Source organism: Chiroxiphia lanceolata, chromosome 2 (assembly GCF_009829145.1).
Source record: "Chiroxiphia lanceolata isolate bChiLan1 chromosome 2, bChiLan1.pri, whole genome shotgun sequence".
NCBI classification, from domain to species: Eukaryota; Metazoa; Chordata; class Aves; order Passeriformes; family Pipridae; genus Chiroxiphia; species Chiroxiphia lanceolata.
This window is the reverse complement of record NC_045638.1, coordinates 70,411,996-70,433,441: the sequence shown is the minus strand read 5'-3', so window position 1 is coordinate 70,433,441 and position 21,446 is coordinate 70,411,996. Positions and strand designations below refer to the sequence as shown.

Sequence of the window (21,446 nt, the reverse complement as noted above, 5' to 3'; positions counted from 1 at the left end):
CTTTGCACAGTGTGAATATTACATAAAGCCTCAATAAATTTTATGTTATAGCTTACAGTAAAATAGAGTAAATAAAATGAGTCTTTCTAAAACCTTTTTATCTCCCACTTGAAATATGCTTTCATGTTTAAACATAAAAGCTCTGGGATAAAGTATTAGTGAGCATTTACAATAATTTCAATGATTCTTTTGAGACATGGAAAAAGATAACCATGAAAACTAAAATACAGCAAGATAATTGATTTGAATAATAGACAATGAGGGAAACAATATAGTTGGGAGAGCCTCTTCTCTACATATACGCATAATTCAATATATTAACATGCATTACTGAAACATTTTAAATTATTTTTCAAATAACTAAAACATCAATTCATATTTGAACAATAGGTGTAGAAAACCACAACTTCATTATATAGCTGGATTTTCAACTTTCATGATATTCAGACTTCAGTGAGGAAGTAATTTTTAGGGCCTATTCAAAAATTGTTTACAATTTAAAAAAATTATGCTGGCTTTGGATTTTCCAAATTCTGATGACTATGACACCAACTTAGTAATAGATAACTAAGAGAATTTTGATGTTATGTTCTCATGTTCTTGACAAAATCTCCCAGTCAACGTTTACTCATTCAGTGTATAAGGAAATCAAGTGTAGTTAGACCTGAAGATAGGTTATTTCAGCTAGCAGGTTAGTAGTAACACTTATCTGTATAAAATCCTACAAGCTTGAAAATAATACCAACTGTTGCATTGGACTACTTCAACAACACTGAAGACAAATATATTTTATTAATACAGCAAGCTGTTAAAAAACAAGCAGAGTGAACACTTACAAATTCATCATTTTTACGAGAAAAACGGCAGTAAATTAGTCACTCTCCATGCTGGCTCATTCTTTGTTATGTGCTAAACAGATTACAATCACTGTGCCAAAATTAGGAATGCAAGATGGTTTTGCAGTTATATCCAGTATTTATATTGAATTAATGCATCCCAACTGTGGACTGGGATTTGACAACCTAATACTTTAATACTTCATTTTTATCGCAAATGAAACAAATTGACTTAGAAAGATACAGCTGTGAAATTTTGGGGGTTTAAAACTAAGATTTATTTTTTTTTCAGTCAGCACAAAAAAAAAAGTCGGTGGTGTGCAGACACCATCATAGTTTATATACTACCAACAAGAACAAAGAAAAAAATAATTCAGGTTGCACAGTTTAAGGCTGGTGAATACTGTATTGGCAGAATGTTGCTGCAGTTGCCACATGAGCTTCTGAGACCACAAAAAAAAAAAACCAAGAAAAAGCCCACCAAGCAAAAAAATCAAACCTCTGAAACCAGAAAAGCCATGCCAAAGTTTTTCCAGCTGGCAATATATGCCAAACAGAACTAAGAGACAATTCAGCATATACCTGTTTTCAAAAAAATCTCCAAAAAGGTAAGAAGGCTAAATGACAATCATTAAAATGGATTATTACATAAATAACCTCTTCTTCCAGGGTTTTAATTATCTTTTACAAGGTCTCTAATATGACCCTTTCTTTAAAAAAAACTGCTCAACAGTTACCTGATATATGACAACATTGTCTTAGATTTATGAAGGAAGACTCTGCTATATGCCATATTATATTAAATATTTTACTAAAATCAAAGGTCTTACAACTTTAATAAATATAGTTTTAAAAAACATTAAATGTACAATTCTATTTACACATGCAAGTCCATTAAAAAGAACAACCTCCAGAAGAAAATGGTCTTGAAAGAGGCCTATTTAAAACACAGAAGATCCACTATTTATTGGAGGTGATGATGTGTTTTAAAAGGGCAAGGAACAGATCCTTATTAACTGACTGCAACTGTGTTACTGGCTACTGGAAACACTGAAATAACTCCATGAGTCTGTATTGTCTCCCCACCTATGTCTTCGCTGCAGAGGTGGTCTTTGAGTGCTTTTGTGGGAAGGTACCACTGAATTCATGACAATAGGTATAGATATTTGATATTCATATCGTTCCAACATCTGAGCAATCTTCTCACGAGTGACCCCATGTTTATTCCTCCTACAAAAAAAAAAATTGAAATTAACTGTCTGGTATTTTTATAGTTAGATATAAGTATATATATAGTTATACATGTTTAATACACGTTCACAGTTATATGTTTACAGTCTTTATGAAAAAACCTCAGAATTCTCAATTTTTTTTCTTCTTGCTTTTCATATTTAAACTTTTAGTATGCTGTACCCTCATTCTCTAGGTATTCAACTTGTGTTAAGGTTTATTTTAACAATCTACCACTGCATATATTAAGTAACAGTAAACAATACGGTCGTTCTTCTTCACACAGAAATGTGATGTTATACAACTATAACTATATAATATATAGTTATACAACTACGTATCTAAGTCACCCTAGAAGGACTTTCCTTTGTATTCATTCATCACATTTTACATGCTAATGAGCAGAGGGATGAATAATACCATAGACTACTCCTTATGAAAGCAATGTTCAAACCAGCATAAAAAATACGCAACTACATGGTTTCTAGACTTAATGACAATATTTTCTCATCAATACATCTCTTACCACCAAGAAATCTTGTCTAATCTGAAATATTTCCACAATAAACCAACAGGGAACGTATTTCTGAATCTTTGTGCTTTCTGCCAGGGACAGAAGAAGCATCGGCCTTACCACCTTGTTCAGTTCTGTGGAAGGGAAATCAATACTGGGAACAAACAGGCTATACTGGAAAGAGGATACTCCATACAGAAATATTTTAAAAGACTGACTTCCTCACCACCCAGCCCCTCCAGGAGTTTGTATGTATTTTTACAACAAAGAAGTATAAAGTTGATAAGGGTTCAAAGCATACTGCAGGTAGCACACTAGTTTCACATTCAGAGTGGAAGCAGAATTGGTGATCTCAGAAGTATTCAAAATTATGCTGGCTCCTTAAGGTGCATTTTATCAGCTTTCTTTCTGTGAAGAAAATGCTTAAATAGAATATTTCTCTCACAGAAACTCTTCCCTGAGACAACATCAGAAGCTAGAGTGATAATCACTTGTGGCTCATTGTTTACATGCTTCTAATTTCTACATTGTGCTAAAGCAGTCCAGGAGCAGTTGCATATTGAACTTATCAGCTGGTGAGCCTTAACAGTTTTGATTTTATTCACAAATATGAACAAGGTTAATGGTAGAGGAAAAAAACCAATCCCCTAGAAAAATGCGGATACTATAAAGCACGACACTCATGACAGACAAAATATGAGAAGAGGAACTCTTAAGTCCTTTTATGCCAAGTGGTGGAAGCAGAAAGTTACTCAGTATTTTCTCTATCTTTTAGTACTCCTAGAAGAAGATTACAGCTCAAGTGCTCTGGGAATAGCGTGCACACTCATCCACAATTGAACGGACTTGTGTATAATCACATCACAGACGAGTAAGTACTTTCCCTAATAAGGAAAGGCAGGACAATAAAAGGAAAGGCCTAATAAGGAGGAAGGCAGGATAATAAAATCACAAACAGCAAAATTGCATTAAGCATAGAAACTAATTGAAAAAAGGAAATCAATTTGCTGTATAGTGTCATTTAACACTGGGATCTCCTCTTCAGGCACGTCTTCACTTATCCTTTTGCAGCTTGGCTATGCTGAAAGAGCACAAAGCCATCTATCCTGAACCAACACAGACACACCTGCAAAAGCTCCTAATAGACAGTTATAATATGGAAGTTGGTTTTGCTTGGAGCAACACAGAACCTATTGATAAAGCAAAGTTCTGTCACTACTAAATATTTTTACACTACCCTCCGCAAGTCTGCTTATGATACAAAACTGGGAGGAGCCCTCTCCTGAAGCAATTAAAAAAGAAAATGAAAACTTACATCACCACCTTTCTTCAACTCTCAAAAATAAAGTTTCCAGACACTGGGCCTCTATTCAAATATTTAAAGCAAGTAGAGCCACCAAAACATTTCTAAGAACCTTCTAAAAACTGGTAGCAGCACTTCACAGTTCAAGTAAACCTTTGGTTTTGGGAAAGACATAAACTTTACTCCTACAACTAATGACTAAACAATACAATTCAACAGTAACTACACTTCACGTTTGCTTATCCTTTTGCCTGTTAAGACCATGTGGAAATATGAATTTTCCTGGAAACCGAGTCTCCCTCACATAATGGAAATTTCATGCTGAATATCTTACAAATGTCTGATTGTTAACCCTCCTAACTTGGCTGTGCTGTACCCCAAACTAGAGAAAACTTACTAGAACTCATTCCATCTCTAGAAAAAAAGTTAGTGGTAGCTTAGGAGCAGAAGGTGAAAACTTTAAAAGATTTGTAAACACAATAAAGTCCAAGTCGGTCAGTAATGTAAGCACTATACAACATCGTGCACTGTAGGGGCGACTTGCAAAGCTAAAACAATTATAAATGAAGTCAGCTGGATACATATAAAATGACAATCAGTGCAAGAACTCTGTCATCAACTGTGAAACTATTACATTATATTTCAAACAAAGAAATATCCCTAAATTAGACTGACACCTCATAGATTCCTACAGCAGATACATGTGAGACAAAAAGGATATTAACTAGGAATAATAAGCAGCTTCCTAAGCAGTCTCACAACCCAGTAGTTCAATGACCTATGTTCAACAGTACTCTAAGTCAGATCCTCTGAAGACTGGGGACGATTCCACAAAAGCTTGCAATAGAATAATATAAAATATGAGCTTTCTTTTCAACTTTTACTGATTAGTAATAAACTGTTGTTCTTTAACACTGAGACACCTGTAAAAGTAGACAAAACAAAGTACTATACTGATGCGCTCCTTGCCAAATGTGGAATTTCTTTTTGTCTCCTACCTATTCCTTGCCATCAGCATTCTGTAACAACAAATTTATCACAGTAATTATTCATTATAATAAAAGCGATTCTTACAGGGGTCATTCATTTTTCTACACATGTCCAATAACATTTTAATATTGACTTTTTGGGCCAACAAGACAGGGTCAGTATTTATTTGTCTGCTTGTTTATCCATAAAACTTCCATTTAAAGGTATGCCTCAAAATGCCTATTTAAATAAAATACATTTCAAACTACTAGTAAAGTACTTAATAATATATTGAATAAAATATAACTTACTGTATATATACTTATGCATGCATATTTATCTGCCTATTTCTATATGTAAAGTATCATGATTTCTGTAAGAGAAACCTTACTTTTCTAATTCTTCAGGATCAAACTTCCACCAGGTATCTGGTTCATGGAATTCCACTCTGTAACCTTTTTCTAGAGCCTGCAGCAAGTGAAGAAATGTGTGATATGTATATCTTTATTACATAAAACATAAGAAAAAATTAATAGACAAGTATAGTAAACAGATGTAGCTAACTCTGCAGTGGTAGCATGCCGAGTTTCACTCACCCCCAACCCATCTTTTGTTCCAGGCTAAGTAAATTAGATCAAGTCGATCCTCAAACTGATCTAAACCATTGCCATACCAATTAGTAATTGTTAGCAACAACAGTCTCTCTCTCTTAAGAAACCTGAGCAAGGAAAATGTTTCTGGACAAAACACACCAACTTATCACATGTGAAGCTAAGTTTGGAAAACTGTAATGAATGACATAATCATGCAACAAAACTTACCACTTCCACATACGGCTTCATTTCCCAGGCTTGAGTATTAGTGTTGTCTATTATAACTGGAGATCTTCCCTGCTCCATTGCTTGCTTTGCTGCAATGAAAAATAGTGCAAATTAAAGAACCACTACATCTAAACTATTCCAGATGTTTTTTTTTTTTCACTAATCTACTCTGACACACGCTGTTCTAAGGGAAGGAATAAAAGACACAGACAGGAATGACAAGTAGAAACAAGAACCTGAAGGACAGGGTGCCATCCAGAGGGATCTGTCAAGGCAACAATGACAAAAACATATGAAAGGCAGCTGAAATTTCAATAGAAGTGGCAGGATGAACTGAAATCGGAGAAACTTCACAAAGCCACAGAAGTGAACTTACAGGGCCTAAAACCCTGACTGACATAATTTTGGAATTAAAGCTGCAGTGGTAAATTAATTCCAGTATTTCCTAGTATTTGTGCACTTGACCTTACAATGATCATATTAAATGCATGTGTTTTAGTATCAAAATATGTATTTCACTGTCTTGTAAAAATTTGAGAGTTTGAAACTCTATTCATCTAAAAGAAATTAATTTTTTTTCCCTAATGGGTCTCACCTGTAACTATTTTTTTCTCATACTTACTATATTAAAGATCACTCCATCCCAAAAATGGGGGGGGATAATTTTACCATAATAATTTTCTCATTTGTGAAGAAAATATATGTTTGTCTTCTCCATAATTCTGACATGAGGATTACAAATGTAATTTGTAATCTGCTAAATATGTTGTAATATTAATAGAAGCAACTACCGAAATAATTTATGCACCTGATTTTATCTATATGAAACTTCAATTTAGACCTACTCATTAGATAAGAATCCCAACTACCACGACCACAATTTCCTCTGAAGTTCACATTTCATGTATTCCAAGGATCCACAGACAAATGAAACCAAGAGTTTCTGAAGTACTTCCAGTCAGAGAGCTCTATCTAGTCAAAGCAGGAGGTAAGAACTGAGTGTAACTTCAACCCAAAAGTACTGCAAATGTTTTGCAGTGTTCTATAAAACATGACACAGCTACTCTTGTTCCTGTTATCAAAATCACTGAGTAACTATGTCATATACTGTAAGTTACCAAAAACGCTGTAACTAAGTGGTACAGAACTAGAGAGATCTTTAGATCCAACCAGAAGCAGCTGTAAGCCATTATTAAGTGAGAATTGTTCTGTGGTCTCGTAACTGGGAAGCTTTGAGACCTCTCATCCACATACTACTACCTTACCAACTCTTCTGCTCCTTTGGCTACTACTGGGAACTTCATTCAAAGTATTCGTTACTGCTGCACTCCAATCTCAAAAGGGCTCTTGCAATTCATATTCTAACAACTGCTCTCAAAAATTCTGTTCATACAGAAATGTTCCCCAATGTATATCATAAATTTTGCATTAAGGTAAGAAGGGGAGAAAAGGGGAGAATACTTTTTTTCCTTGTCCCTCTGTATCTTTTGATGCAAAAAAACTCCTCTAGACAGGAAAGAAGCTTCTGCTTGAGACACTACAGCACAGAGAGAAATCTGCATGGACTTGTTTAGTTTGTATACTCCTTGGAGAAGATCAAACAGACAATGAGATTCTTAGTAAACTGCTACAGAAAGAGCAAGAATGTGTCTACAATCCTTCTTATGCCAGGTATCTACTTCTTTACCAATAAAACTCAACCTTTGGACACTGCTACGTATTAAGAAAGATGACTTATCAAAGCTGTTAACTGTTGAACTATACAAGTGAAATAAAGTCTTCCTCAGAAAAACTTCCATAAATTTTGGACAAAACTCAGATCAGTAAAGATAATGGAAAAAACCAGAATCCTCTGCTCTGCTCTTTTTGGCTTGGAGTTAGTTTTCTTCACAGTTGCTGGTATTACATCATGACATCTGCTGTTGCCAGCATTAAAAAGTTTGAATTCTGCTATCAAGATACTACTATCAGATGGAACAAATCAGTAGGGCACAGCCCAAAGAAACAAGTTTTTCTATTTTTATCTCTAAACCTTGAGAAGTTCAAAATTTAATGTATATATATACATGAATTAAAGAATAAAGAATACTTTAAATGCATAGTTCCATATACGCTATGCTAAAAGATATATACTCCTTTTCACACAGACTCTTAAGACACATGCATATTATGCTTCACTTCTATTTTCTCAATATAACATAGTTTAACAGGATTCCCCTTATGCATTCAAACCTCTCTTCTGGTTCCACTCATGGGCATCACCAAGCTGAGCAGCATTATATGTGTATCCATCCTGCTGACGGAAGTAATCATCGGTGCTGAATACAACGCCATCACAACTCTGACCAAGCAGAATGCTGTTAAACGAAGGAAAACACAAAAATAAATAAACTTTAAATTTTCAGATAGATTAAAAAAGACACATAAAAAAGAATATAGCTAAAATAGATTTAACTGTGTCCTACTTCTGAACCTCTTGCAAACTTCAAACAGATTTATAAAAGTACACTCATGCATTACCAATCATTCTAATCCAAATTAAAGCAATATATTCTCCCCTTCTCTGCTATTTCTGTAGTTGTTGTTTCTTCTCCACCCCCAAGAGATGTTCTAATTAGATCTATCTAATTTATGGCTTTACTGCAATAAGTTCTAAGTACCTCATAATAACTGAAGATATTTACTAACATTTTCCATCTCAATTCTCACGTCTAGAAACCAATCTGAACATGAGGCCTCCAGACACAGCTGAAAAACGAACTGATGTTTACATCCTTTTTCAAGACCTTAAACTCCCAATATGCCCTCTTCTGACCCTTGTCCATGCTGCTTGCACACAGGGTGTGGGCAGAACAAGAACAGAAAAATAAAACTACTAATGTTTACAGCTATTTCCCTGTTTGCAGGAAAACATAAAAGATCAAAATAAACTTTCAAGATCATCCTACTAATGAAAGTCAGGATTACAGAAGAGTGTCCATATTCCTTCAAGATCCTATATCCTATTCCAGTTCCGAGTCTTCTTGTCTAATCCTGACAACATAGTCTTATCCGTTCCTATTTTCTCACCAACTCTGGCACTCACTGGAACTATAATCTGCTGGAATTCACCAGCCAGAAGAAAGCAATACTTTCCCCTGCCGACACCCGCCCCCCAACCCCAGGTTACTTTTATGAAGCTTTAGCAGTTCAGACTATTTAAGAAAAGGCCCCAAAAGGTGATACACCAGAAATTAATAACTACCAATGGAGATGTCCCTTGCCTGAGCAGCAGTAAGCTGCTGCATGGGTTACCTCATCTGGCAGAACTGCAATTTCAGTCTAATAGATGACAAGAAATTTAAGACAGAAGTGGAGATATGAAAAACTCCTTATCAGGGAATTATATTCTTTTCCCTATCACTCACAGAGTTAACAGGGTGATAGGAAAGCCAGGCATCTTACTATCCCTGCATTAGTTACTTCAAATCAGGAGAAAAACTACTTGATTAGTGTTCTAGATTGTTTTCCTTAAGGTAATGCCATTCCATGGTGACTTGTGAACACAGAGACCAATTTCACCAAAATCCGATAGTCTTGCAAAAGAATTTGGGAGGGGAACAGACAAACCAAAACAAACTTGTAAACAAAAGGATCAAATTATTCAAATCAGAATTCATAAAGATAAAAACAAGAAAGACTGCAATGCAAATTTCACATTTACCCAGTGTTTAGGCCTGACATTTCCAAGTATCATAGATATTTCACTGGCTAGAAGTTTACTTCATTTGTGGGTTGGGTAAGTTACAGTACATTCTGCTTCTTGCACAGCTAACATTAAAGATTTCAGGACAAATTTAAGCATACTTTATCAAACAATAAAAGACACAGTGGGGAAGTCAATGAGGGTAAAAAAAGGAAATTCAGGGGGACACAGTTGCAATATCCACTGTTTACATGCTTATTTTTACTCTGTATTGTAAAATTTTCATTACTGATATTTATTAATTACAGAAGCTATTGCAATGGGTGACGTAGGAATACTAGAAAAATCCATAAAGCTTTTCAAGAACTCTGCATTTGCAGTGTCATCAAATGCCACAGTCAAACCTTCTAAAAGCATCATAAAGCTGACTTTTGGATTTAACTAAAGTTCATCCTAAACGCTGCCCAGGCACACCAGCAAATACCTGCGAGTCAGGAAAAAATAATTATAGCAAAGTTACAGGGAGTAATTAACTGCTGCTTGATCAATAACATCAGAACCTGTCAAATGAGCAATCCATGTTCTGCCAAATGTAAACTTAATTTCAGAAAGTCCTTGGAAATTACTGTTTAAAGGAAAACATATAACTAGGACAACAGTACAGTTCTCTTTAAGTCTGATCTACAGAAAAAGTGTGATTAAAAAAACCTCCTTGACTATTTCAATCTGGAAGTAGAAAACAGCCAGTTAGTGAGAACACTCAGATATCACCGTCCTATGCAAATTCAGGCAACTATTCAAGCTCAGAAATAGGCAATGTACACACAGGCTACTAAAACCAAACTGCACTAGCAGTATGTGGGATTGCACTACTGCTGAGGTGGAATAAAAAAGAACTGGCCAGATCCCAAATGTCTTAGGGGAACAAATATATGTCAGTTCTAAGTTACCATGCTTTCCTATATATCTGTGCAGGAAGAGCTACTTAAGTGTAAGTCTGACACAAGGAATTCGCTATGTTTTGCCACCTGTCACCAACAATAGATCTGTTACGAATCACAATTTAATGACTGGGATGCTGTATTAAATATTAGCTTACATCCCTATATGTTTATTGTCCTGCAAATATGCTGTTGGTTATTTTTGCTTTTAAGATACATATGGTACAACAAAATTCAGAGATTACTGAGGACCAGAACAAACTACTAATGGCGCAATGTCAACATGATCAAAGCTGCACACAAACTGTTATTTCCTCCTTGCTCTTTCTCCCTTTTCCATAGTATTAAGGTTACTTCAGCACAAATAGCAATCCTATTTGAGAAAGAGCATGATACACCAAAAGTACAGCCACTTTTTTGAACAGCGATCAATAATTATTTTTGTTCGAGCCCAGATCTTTTAATAGGATGTGTATGACACTGGTTTAGAAGAGCGCAGAAGGATTCATCACCTATTTTTGTTCCAAGTGGAATAAATGGCACCAGTAAATCATACACCACACACGGCAGCAATTTTTGTATCTATTCCTCTATAGTATAAAATATTTAACAGGAATTTGTATTCATTAAGTTACGTGGCCATGATTTCACATGTGGCCTGATTTCCTTATTTACAGTATGCTACATTTACCAATTAATCATGCTAGAAAAACTGGATCCATCTTCCACACTCGCTTTTTGTGTGCTGAACGTATATACACACATCTTACAGAACCATCTGCCTTAATAAATAAAAATGACAGCAAATAACATCTGGGATTCTTCTACTAGCTGAGGAGATAAACACATCCCTACAGCTCCTATGGGCCTGACCATTCAGTTTCTACAGGAGTATATATGAACTGACGAATTAACAGTAATGGGACATTAATTTTCCTTTTTATTTCTAAAAACTGACTCTGTTTGCTCTGTGTTCTGGAGAAAACTCACCTACTCAAATTCTTTTGTTATACGCTCCAAACACCATTAGTAGCAATAAAGAAATACAATGACAAGAGTTCAAGAAATCTTGCAAACCCATCAACAAAGTTTATTCTTGAAATATTTTGTTAGTATTCCCTGAAGTTCAGAATACGCCACAATTATTAATGAACCTGTGTAACTGATATAACGGGTTTAATATGGTAAACTATGTTTGCAATAACCCTAACACCAGAGAATTTGACAAGGCAAAGTGACTACCAAAGAGGCCAGAGTAATAGAACTCTTACACTATACACAACACACAAGCTATCACGAAGTAATACGTTTATGAACTGAAATTTCAATTATTGCAGTAATGGTTGTAACCTGTTTCTAAATGGTGAAATTAAATCATAAAACAAAACACTTTAAAAGCCTGACAGTTAGCTCTTTCACAATTCATAGTGTTTAAACTTGTAAAATTCAAAACACAAACCTACTTGTTGACATCATACAGAATAACTCACATACTTCTAACACGCATTTGGAAGTACAATTCATCCCAGGCTCATGAACTAGCAAATAGAAAGAACAAAAAGTATGTCTATACAAAGAAAGCATCATTACTATTTAAACCCACAAAGAGATGATATTCCATTTTTGAGAAATGGAGAAAGAAAAAAGCAAGATAAATGTATTTCTAATGAGAGAGTCAAATTACAGATTAGTCAGCATCAATATGTGCATTTGCCTGAAATGAACAGCATATTATCCAACTGCTGTAATCCAGTTTTTTTAGCCTAAACCTTCCCTGCAACTGAACACCCACTTTTGAACAGAGTAGGGCACTGAAATTAAAGCAGCTATTAGAATTAGAGCAGCTCACCTACTTTTTCCAGACATGCTATCTGATCTGATAGAAGTTATTAGCCTGACATACAAAACCCAGGCTGAAACTAAAAAGCTATTTTAACTGGTCAGTAAACCAATACACATTTTTCCAGTGCACGTGTGTGTGCATGCATGCACACACACAAATCCTGCTTTAATTTTTCTTCAAAACTAAAATGGTCCCCAAATCTGTATCCTGGTTAGCCTACTTTGATAGATGATTTTATAACAAAATCTAATAATTCACCTATTTAAAATAGCTAACCTATCATGGTGAGGAAAAAAAAAGTAGTACTACTACAGATTTGAAACTATGTAACTGCTACTTTAACAGCACTGCTTGTAACACTTTATAGAAATACATAATTAGAAACAACAGCACACTACTGTTTCTACATTCAGCTACAAATACTGACACTTTAACTCTTCCATTCGGGAGAATTTGCTGTCAGGAAGAATGGTCCCAGATAAAGACAACTGTATTTATACATTCATGAATTTAATTAAAAATGTGCTTCATAAATTACACCGATATTTGTTCTTTCTACTTCATTACACTCCTTTTTATTCAAATGAATGCTTAGATATTTATGGAGGAATGGCAAATTGCAATTGCTGCCAAGTTCAGTAGCAAAATATTCTAAAAATACAAGTCCCTTTTCCTGTAACTTTTCCCAGCATTGTAAGAGCCCATTATCATCTACTTTTAACGGTTAGCAGACTTTTGTTACTTGGGCTAAAGGCATCACTGGGTATCTGTCAGGCCAAACTATTTTCAAAAATCTCTAACTAAATGGCCTACCACTTACAAAACCAAGGAAGAAATACAGCATTTTTATCATGTTTTGTTATTCCAAGCTTTTCTCTGAGAAGTTTGGACTGACAAAGTGGGATCTGAGAAAGTACATGCATTTGTCCTGCAAAAACTTTTTGTAAATCTGCCCAAGGTACACAACTTTGAAATGCCACGTGCACAGAAAATAGTAGTGAAAAATACTCATTCTTGTACAGAAAATGCAAAGATTCTCACTGCAGTAAAAGCAACTGGGAGTGGCAGAAAGAGCAATCTGGCAGTGGCAGGAGCTGATTCAGGTCCAATACTACATTGCAAGAACACATTTCTCCCAACACAAGAAGAAACAGGAGAAACAAAACTGGCCTAAAATAGAAGGACATGGGAAGGATAGTGGTATAAACACTGGAACAAGCAACTCGGCACTGGCAGCAAAGCTAGGAAACGGGGACAAGGCAATGAGTGAAGCACAGGGAAGACACTGTTATAATGAAGTTGGGGGTGAAATAATACCACTAGCTGAAACAGGGACAAAACAAATCTGTGAAGAAAGGGGATGGAGAAGGAACTGAGAAATCAGCTTAGAATTTAGAAGCAGATGTGGAGCTAGTAAGCACAGACCAAAAGCCACGGTTGGATATGAACAGGAAAACAAAACTGGAAACAGGCAGTCAAGAAACAGGAATTTGAAAGAGCTTCAGAAGGCTAGGATTGTCTAGGTCAGGTGAACACGGGAAACACATCAGTGAGACGAGGGGAGCTCCCAGATGACTCAGAAGTCACTGAAATTATGCTCATATTTAGGGCAAGTAAAGACAAAGACCCAAGGAACTAACAGCCCAACCTCTGTTCTGGAAAGACAATGGAGTGCATCCTCTTGGAATCTATTTCCAAACATGTTAAGGAAATTAAGTTAACCAGGAAGAGTCCATGTGGGTTTTGTAACAGGCAAATTATTCTTTACTGACCAGAATGCACTCTCTGATGAAACAATGCTTTTGTCCATGAGGACAGAGTGATGAATGCAGCACACCTGGAAATCATCAATGTTTCCAACATCATCTCCCAGTCAGTAACACAGTACAGAAGAGCATGCTAGCAAGACCAGTTTTTTCAGTATCTTCGTCATTAACCTGGATGATGAGGCAGAGAACTTGCAGATGACTCCAAGTTAGCAGGGATGCTCAATATACTGATCAGCAAGGCTTCTATCCAGAAGGCCACTGAGAAACTTGAGAACTGGGCTAAGCAAAACATCACTACACTCAACAAGGAAAAGAGAAAAGTTCTGCAACTGAGGAAAAAAACCTAAGCATCAGCATAGGAGGGAAAGTGGTTGAGTGGCCCTGGTAAAAAGGATCTGAGGATTACAGTGAACATCAAACTGAATGATGAGCAAATGGTGTGCTCTTGTCAAAAGAGGAGCAAACTCCAGTCTGGGCTTTAGTAAAGAAAATGTAACCAGTAGATCATCTGAGAAGGCATCACCCACACTCTACCTGGTCTTGTGCGGTCAGTTCTGAAATACTGTGTCCAGGATGAGGCTTCCCAGTTCAAAAGACATGCTGAAACACATGAAAAGGCTGAAGAGATGGCTACCAAGATGGCTAAGGGCATATAACCTACAAGGAGAGGTTAACAGCAGCTGGGCTTTAGTCTGGTAGTGGAGACAGTAAAAGGCCTGATATCAGCCTATTACAGTGAATAAACTTATCCCTTACCAGAAAGGAAGCTGCAAAGAAGATGAGCCAGATTTTACCATGGAACAGCACATGTTACAACACAGAACACATACAAATTATGGTTTGGGAACTTCAGTCTGGAGACTAGGAAGAACTTCCTTAGTAGGAGGGTTGTACTGCACTAGAAAAGTTTGCCAAGATCATAGAATCTCTGTGGGTTTTTCAAGATCAGGCCTGACAAAGACAGACCTGATCTGATCCAATGATAGTGACAGACCCGCTCCAAGCAGAATGATGGACTAGTTGATCTCCACTAGCTTCTTCCAAAAAACATGCCTCTGATTCCAACTGCTTATTTGGAATGGAAGAGTCGAAACAAAACACAAACTTCAGTGGAATATTCAGGACACATACAGCTGAAGCTTGTGAGCAGGACGAAAAGTGTCTGTACTCACTTTGCACAAAACACTTTGCACAAAACGCAAATAGAAATTCAAGATTCCTAGGTCTAACTACTGGCCCTGCTGTCATTTCATACTTGGGAAATCCACTTGCAAGATGCACCTCATTCTCCTCTACTGCTGATCCACAAGAGATGATGTCAACTTTCTGCTTCTCCTTAACAGTCATGTTACCCACAAAAGGAGTAGGGGTTGTCTGCAGGTGCTCAAGATGACACATTTGCAAAGACACCTGTGGGTACTAACATGACCTCAGACGACATTGTCCTAGTCTATCCTAGTCTACACAGAAAAATTTTATGATGTTACACAGAAAAATATGTTCAACTTTATTAAGAATAAGACTCAACTAATAATACAAGTATTTTCCCCATAGGCAGCCATTAATTCTGGGACTTTTTTCCCCAAGGTATCTAAGACCCTGAGACATGATTTCATGGGAATTTGCAATTGCAACCAAGGCACTGAACATATGAAACTGCATGTAACTGAATATACTGAAAAACAAGTTCCACACAGTTCAAATTCTGCACCCACATTTGGTAACTATTCTTGACCTTGATTTCATAGTACCCACTTTCCCATATGTTAAATAAAATTAGTAATTGATCTCACTAGCGAGAGATGAAAAAAAGCACAAATATGTGTTCATAAAAACCTGAAGATACTTAGAATTTTTCAGAAAACATGAGTCATATATTTCGAGAAAGATTCTGAGACAAGTTAGCACACCAAACATGGAAAAAAAATATCTAGTATTTTTATATTAAGTATTATCCAATTCCTGCATTGAATGAGGCAGCATTTTTTCCACAGTGTTACTTTTTAAATTTTCTATGTTGCTTTCACATAATAAAGGAATTACTGCAATAATACCACACGGGCAGGTTTGCAAAATACAGCAACCAGTAACTATAAAATATTAGAGTTAAAATTACTCAAACATGTAAGAAAATATCTGTTAAGAGATTTCTAGCTATGATATGGAGATCACGGTCTCCTAAATATCAGGAAAAACCCCACAAACAGAATGTTACTCCTTTATACAAAAAATAAGTAAGAACATGATCACTGTATCTATTTCAGACTCCTAGCATACGACAGAAGAAAACCACAGAAGACATCCAATTTCTGATGTAGCTTCTGGATGAAACTCAATCAGTAAGTACTGATTTAGTAACTTTTTTTTTTATACAAGAAATTACTACAGGTAGTGCCTGCGCTCTATGTCAACTTTTGCGCTTTATAAATTAGGCCAAAAAAACCCAAAGTGAAAATCCAAGTTGGAGATGGCATCTGCTTTTAACCCTGCCAGACATCAACAAGTATATTTTTAAGAAAAAAATGAGTATTTTTCTTGTGTGTTCACAAATAAACAGAGCAGTTGACAGACCATACTATGAAAAAAAGGGAATGATTATGATCAGTTTCATCAACACACTGAAAACAAGTATCCTCAGAGTAGCAGAATTCTTCTAACGAAAATTTTTGTGTGGAAATAAAATTGTACTCCTGGTTCAGTCAAACTGATGCTGTTAGATTTAACAGAAGATTTTTTAAAATGAAGGAATTTAAGAATTAAAAAAAAAAAGCGGACCATCACATACTAGTACACCTGAAATAAACAATTATGCAATTTAATGGATACACAACATTTTAACACAAAGCAGCTCCTGGTCATCAAAACTCTAAAGAAGACAAAATCCCCAACTAAATACTTTTAATATTTACTGTCATTTGCACTCACCAAGTATGAATGACAGCAAATACTAAATTACTGCATTTTAGTAGCCTAATTTACAAACTAAAAAGTTTGCTAAGTGCTTACGGGCATTTCTAAATTCTTAAAAATTTTTATTTGAATAAACTTTTCAAGTTTTAAGCCTTTACTTACCGAGAAAGCGTAGATTTCCCTGAACCAGGTAAGCCTCTTAAGATTAGAAGAAATTTCTGTGCACAACCAAATCTTTCTTCAGATAACTGCAAGGAAGAAAAGCTGCGCATTCCTTCTGTATTGTCAGCTTTTGGATCCTTCCAACACTCTTCTCTGGTTTCACAGAAACCATTATTTTGGAGTCCCTTCTGGCCATTATTTTCATTTCTGAAGACCTGAGTAGTATGGATGTCAATATGACTAGCATAGCTGGTATTTTGATCAAGCAATGGACCGTGATTGTTGATATCAGTATTTCTACAGTAACTATTTCTATAGTAACTCCCATTCTGAAAAGGGAGAGCATTTGGAATTTGTGGGGGGGAATTAACTGTCTGAAAATGGGACTGATGGTTCAATCCAGGAAGAAGAGGTCCCTGAGGTACTACGAAAGATGCTCTAGTCTGCCAAGCAGGTCTGAATTCAGGCACTGAGCAGTTCCAACTTTTAGCATCTACTTGGCCATTAAAGGTATTTTCGGTTTTCCAGCCATCTGTTTCCACAACAAACTGCTGCTCATTGCTAGTTTTCTGACTGTTCTGTTCCCCAAGAAAACGCTGTCCATTCTCATAGAATGGCTGTGGGCTGTCCAACAATATGTGTTGACAATCCTCTTGTGAGCTTTGACTACAGTTATATGGAGACTGTTGTTCCTGAGAAGTTTCACTTTCTTTTCCCTGAGGATTAGTATCTAAACGTTCATTTTCCAGCTGATGAATTTCTTTATAGAACTGGTCCAGTTCATCATCTATTTCTGGTACAGTGGCAGAAACAGCCTGCATCTTCTTAGCCTCCTTTCTTTCAGGTCTGTTTTCATGTAATTCATTCTCATCTCCCCCATTGTTTCTACATTCATTGCAACTACCAGATTCACCCTGTTTGTTACTTTTGGCAGGCTTGTAAATAGGTCCTATAAATTCTTTGCTTGTAAAAAAATCTTCATCTGATGCATTTCTATGTACTGATAATGATGTACTACTTTTTTTACTATTATCTTCACTAGCATTATTTGTAATAAAAGGGTCTTTCTCTTCTTCAACTTTAGTGTCATTTATCGACGCAAATGGAGGATTTACATTCTGCACAGTTTCTGAATCAACTGGCTGACTAAGCACTGGATTATTTTCAAGGAGAACTTCATTCAGTGATCCCAAGACACCAGTCAGTATTTTCTCCTGCTTCTGCATTTCATGTTGCCCTTGGTTATCGGAGGCATACGCTGGTATCCAATCACTTGATGTTCTCTCAGGATCCACCTCCTGCTGAATACCTTGGTTATCATCATCAGGGAGTTTCTCATAAGTCCCTTCTGTTGACTTCATCCTTTTAGAATATGGTTCAGTTTTTATTTCATCGTGACACTCCGAGAGCCTTACTCCATTTTCAGCATGAAGCATCTTAGAAAACAATGAATACATTATCAGCATGCATATTTTTAAGATAAAGTATAAAAAAGCAGAACTTATTCAAGCCTATGACATCAGACCCTCCACGGGCACAAGTAAAATGTACTCACCCAGGAGAAAAGCAGACATCACCTACCACAACTATGGTTTAAACAAGACTGCCACATTATTTACTGCTCATCTTTAGTAAAAAACTACTATAGTGCTGCATCACTTCAGCTGGAATTTTATTATATACCTTAAATAATTTACAAATCATGATTTTAAAATGTGAACACTTGAAAAACTAATTATATCAACAATCTCTATTCTCGACTGACCTGTTACTCTGTCAAGTGATAGAAATCTCTTACAGGATAAACATAGGCCAATTTCCAATGCAGAAACTGATGCCTGACATCACTACTACTATGACCAACAAAAATGCAAATACTTCAATCACAAGGATTGTTTTCTGTGACATGAACCAAACTCAACTAATTCATTTAACACCAACTGAACAGATGCTGGATGGCATTTGTAATTTAGAACTAGTCAAATACAACTTTAAATCAAATCTGCAATCTGTTATTATGTTTCTTGTTTTGGAACTAAAGACTTCTGTTAGGGACCAAGACCACTTGGTTATGTGCTTTCTAAAAATAAACACGCGCACAAAATAATCCTCGTCATAAACAGATTGCATTCTAAGAATAAGGCAGTAAGTTCCAGAAAGATTCAGACACTAGCAATCACAAACAAAGCAAGATGGCACTGACCCCTGTGACACGTAGTCATGCCATTATCCATCTAATTATTGGTCAGAATTTCTTGGATTTTGCTTTGTATTCCAGAAGTCTAGACAGTATGCAATAAAGAGCAATAATCATTTTATCATAAATCAAGTGCCAAGTAGTTTATTCAGAAAATCCCGGCCCAGAAACAAATGGGGTATCAAACAAGACAGAATGTGTTTCTCCTATTAGAGAATTTATTCTACTGCTTTCTGTGAACAGCTCAACTTTCTGGGAGTAAGTATTAACAAAATGTCACATGCTCTTTATCCTGGACATGAAAATAATTTTTTTTCTTTATCTGAAAAAGATCTGTAGTAAGTATTATGGGAAAATTTTAAGTAACATGTTCACTTGCAAAACTGACAAGAAAACATGTTACTCTAGGAATTTTCTCACCTACTATCCAAAGGGAGAGAAACCTGCCATTCTCATTCTCCAAATGTCTAAACCAAGGAGATTTTACTGTCTGCGTTTGACTTTACCACCTGGAATAGAGCACTACTGTCAGATATGGAAGAAACTATCTCCTCAGAATTGGTGGAAGGAACACTCTTGGCACAATGGTCTCTCCTCTCGAGATGTATGTGTTTTATGCATACCTCTGGCTTCTCAGTTCCTCCTTTCTGTAAATTAGAAAGGAAGTATGATATTATGTGAATAACTGACTCTATCCCCCACCTATCAAAAAAATATTACTCTGCCTCCACTCAAAAACAGGATTGGGGGAAAAAACAACTGTTTTATTAGTTCCTATGTCCTCATCCTCCTCTGGGATGGTGTTTAAGCAGAGCCCATTTTCTGATGTGGAATGAAAACAAAACCTGTGAACACTTGCTGCACTACAGTATCTCCAGTGATGGAGGATACTGCTCTGTGACTGTCCCGCACACAGGAATATCTTTTCTTGCTAATCTCTCACAGACTTTCCTTGACTATCCTTTGGGACAGTGACACTGCATAAAAAAGCATATCCACCTGCATTCTTGGGGAGGACATAGCAAGCACGTAGAGAGAAAATGCAGTCTCTGTGACAGTCTTGCCTCTCAAGGGGGACGGCAGAGGTCTGTATTATTTCTGTAAAGAACTAGTAAACACTGAAGCCGAGCCGGCACGGCGATTCATCAGGCTCCCACTTGCCACGCTCAATCACCACTTTAACTGACCTGCCAAACATCCAGAAGGCTCAAGCAACAAACTCAAGGCCCTGAGCTCCACCTGCACGCCACATTCCCCAATGGAAAAAGGAGGCTTAGGTGGCAGAACCTACAGACGGGGGAACCTACAGGCTGTGCTTGCGTGACCCCTCCGTGTGTAAGGCGGTGACAAAGCGCGTAGGCCTCACACGGCGCCAGGACACACCTGGAGCCGCGGAAAGCAGGCGCTGCTCGCACACCGGGCTGGGAGCGGCGTGACCGAGAAGACGCGGCCGCCAAGAGCCGCCAGCCCCATCCCTCAGGTGTGTCAGCTGCCCGCTCCCCACAGTGTAAAGCGTACCCAACCCCGGCCCCGCAACACTTCCCTCATCTCGGTGCCTGTGTCCTGCAACCTCAGCAGCCGCCGGCCCTGCGCGCTGACACTGCCATCCCCACGCCGCCCCTTTCCCAGCCCAGTCCCCCTTGGCCACACGTCGGTGGTGACGGGGAGGTCGGGGGAGAAGCGGCTTCCCGGCCCCGCTGAGCAGCAGCCGCCACAGCCACACGCGGGCGAGGAACCAACCTCCAGGCAGCGGCTCCCGCCCGTGCCCGGCCGCGGGAGAGGCAGCGCCGCCAACCCCCGCTCCCAAAATGGCGCCGCCTCCCGCTGCCCCTTCACCCCGCGCGCGGCGCCGTGAGGGGCGGGACATTCCTCCACACGCCCCGCCCCCGCCCCGGAGGGAAGGGCCCTGAGGGAGGGAGCGCGGGCTGGGGCGGGTTGTGGTGCTTGGGGGGGTTGTTCCCTCAGCGTCCCGGGGGGATCGGAGCGTCTGTTTTGCTTTGAGTGGCATTCTGGTTTTCGTGAGAGAATAACAACGATTTTAGCGAGATTATAAAGTTCCGATGAGGATTGTCCCCAGCGTAAAGGCTGCCCAAGTTTCCTAGAGTGTGTTGTACTAAACGTGGACTTCCAACTTTTCCCTGCTGCATAAATAGAGTGTATTTTTTTCCATTATGTGACTACATTTTTTTCCCCCAACTTGTGGTGTTTTGCAAGGCAAGCCACATTTTTCCTAAAAAACATTGTTCTTATGAAAGCCTTGTAACAG

General features: G+C 37.5%; 1 protein-coding gene across 6 annotated transcripts in view; it reads right to left on the bottom strand.

The window, feature by feature from the left end:
- N4BP2L2 (NEDD4 binding protein 2 like 2) overlaps positions 1–21,018 on the bottom strand; it is a 45,229-nt gene extending 24,211 nt beyond the window's left edge. For 3 of the 6 annotated variants that reach the window (XM_032677386.1, XM_032677396.1, XM_032677405.1), the window contains exons 1-7: positions 20,921–21,018; positions 19,690–19,827; positions 16,984–18,419; positions 7,906–8,030; positions 5,674–5,762; positions 5,244–5,320; positions 1,923–2,066 (exon numbers count right to left, since the gene is read on the bottom strand). In XM_032677386.1, coding sequence (XP_032533277.1) covers positions 1,923–2,066; positions 5,244–5,320; positions 5,674–5,762; positions 7,906–8,030; positions 16,984–18,419 — 1,871 coding nt within the window. In that variant the 5' untranslated portion in view covers positions 19,690–19,827; positions 20,921–21,018. The other 3 variants (XM_032677409.1, XM_032677389.1, XM_032677394.1) reach the window with 3 other exon arrangements.
- Between the last annotated feature and the right edge of the window lie 428 nt (positions 21,019–21,446).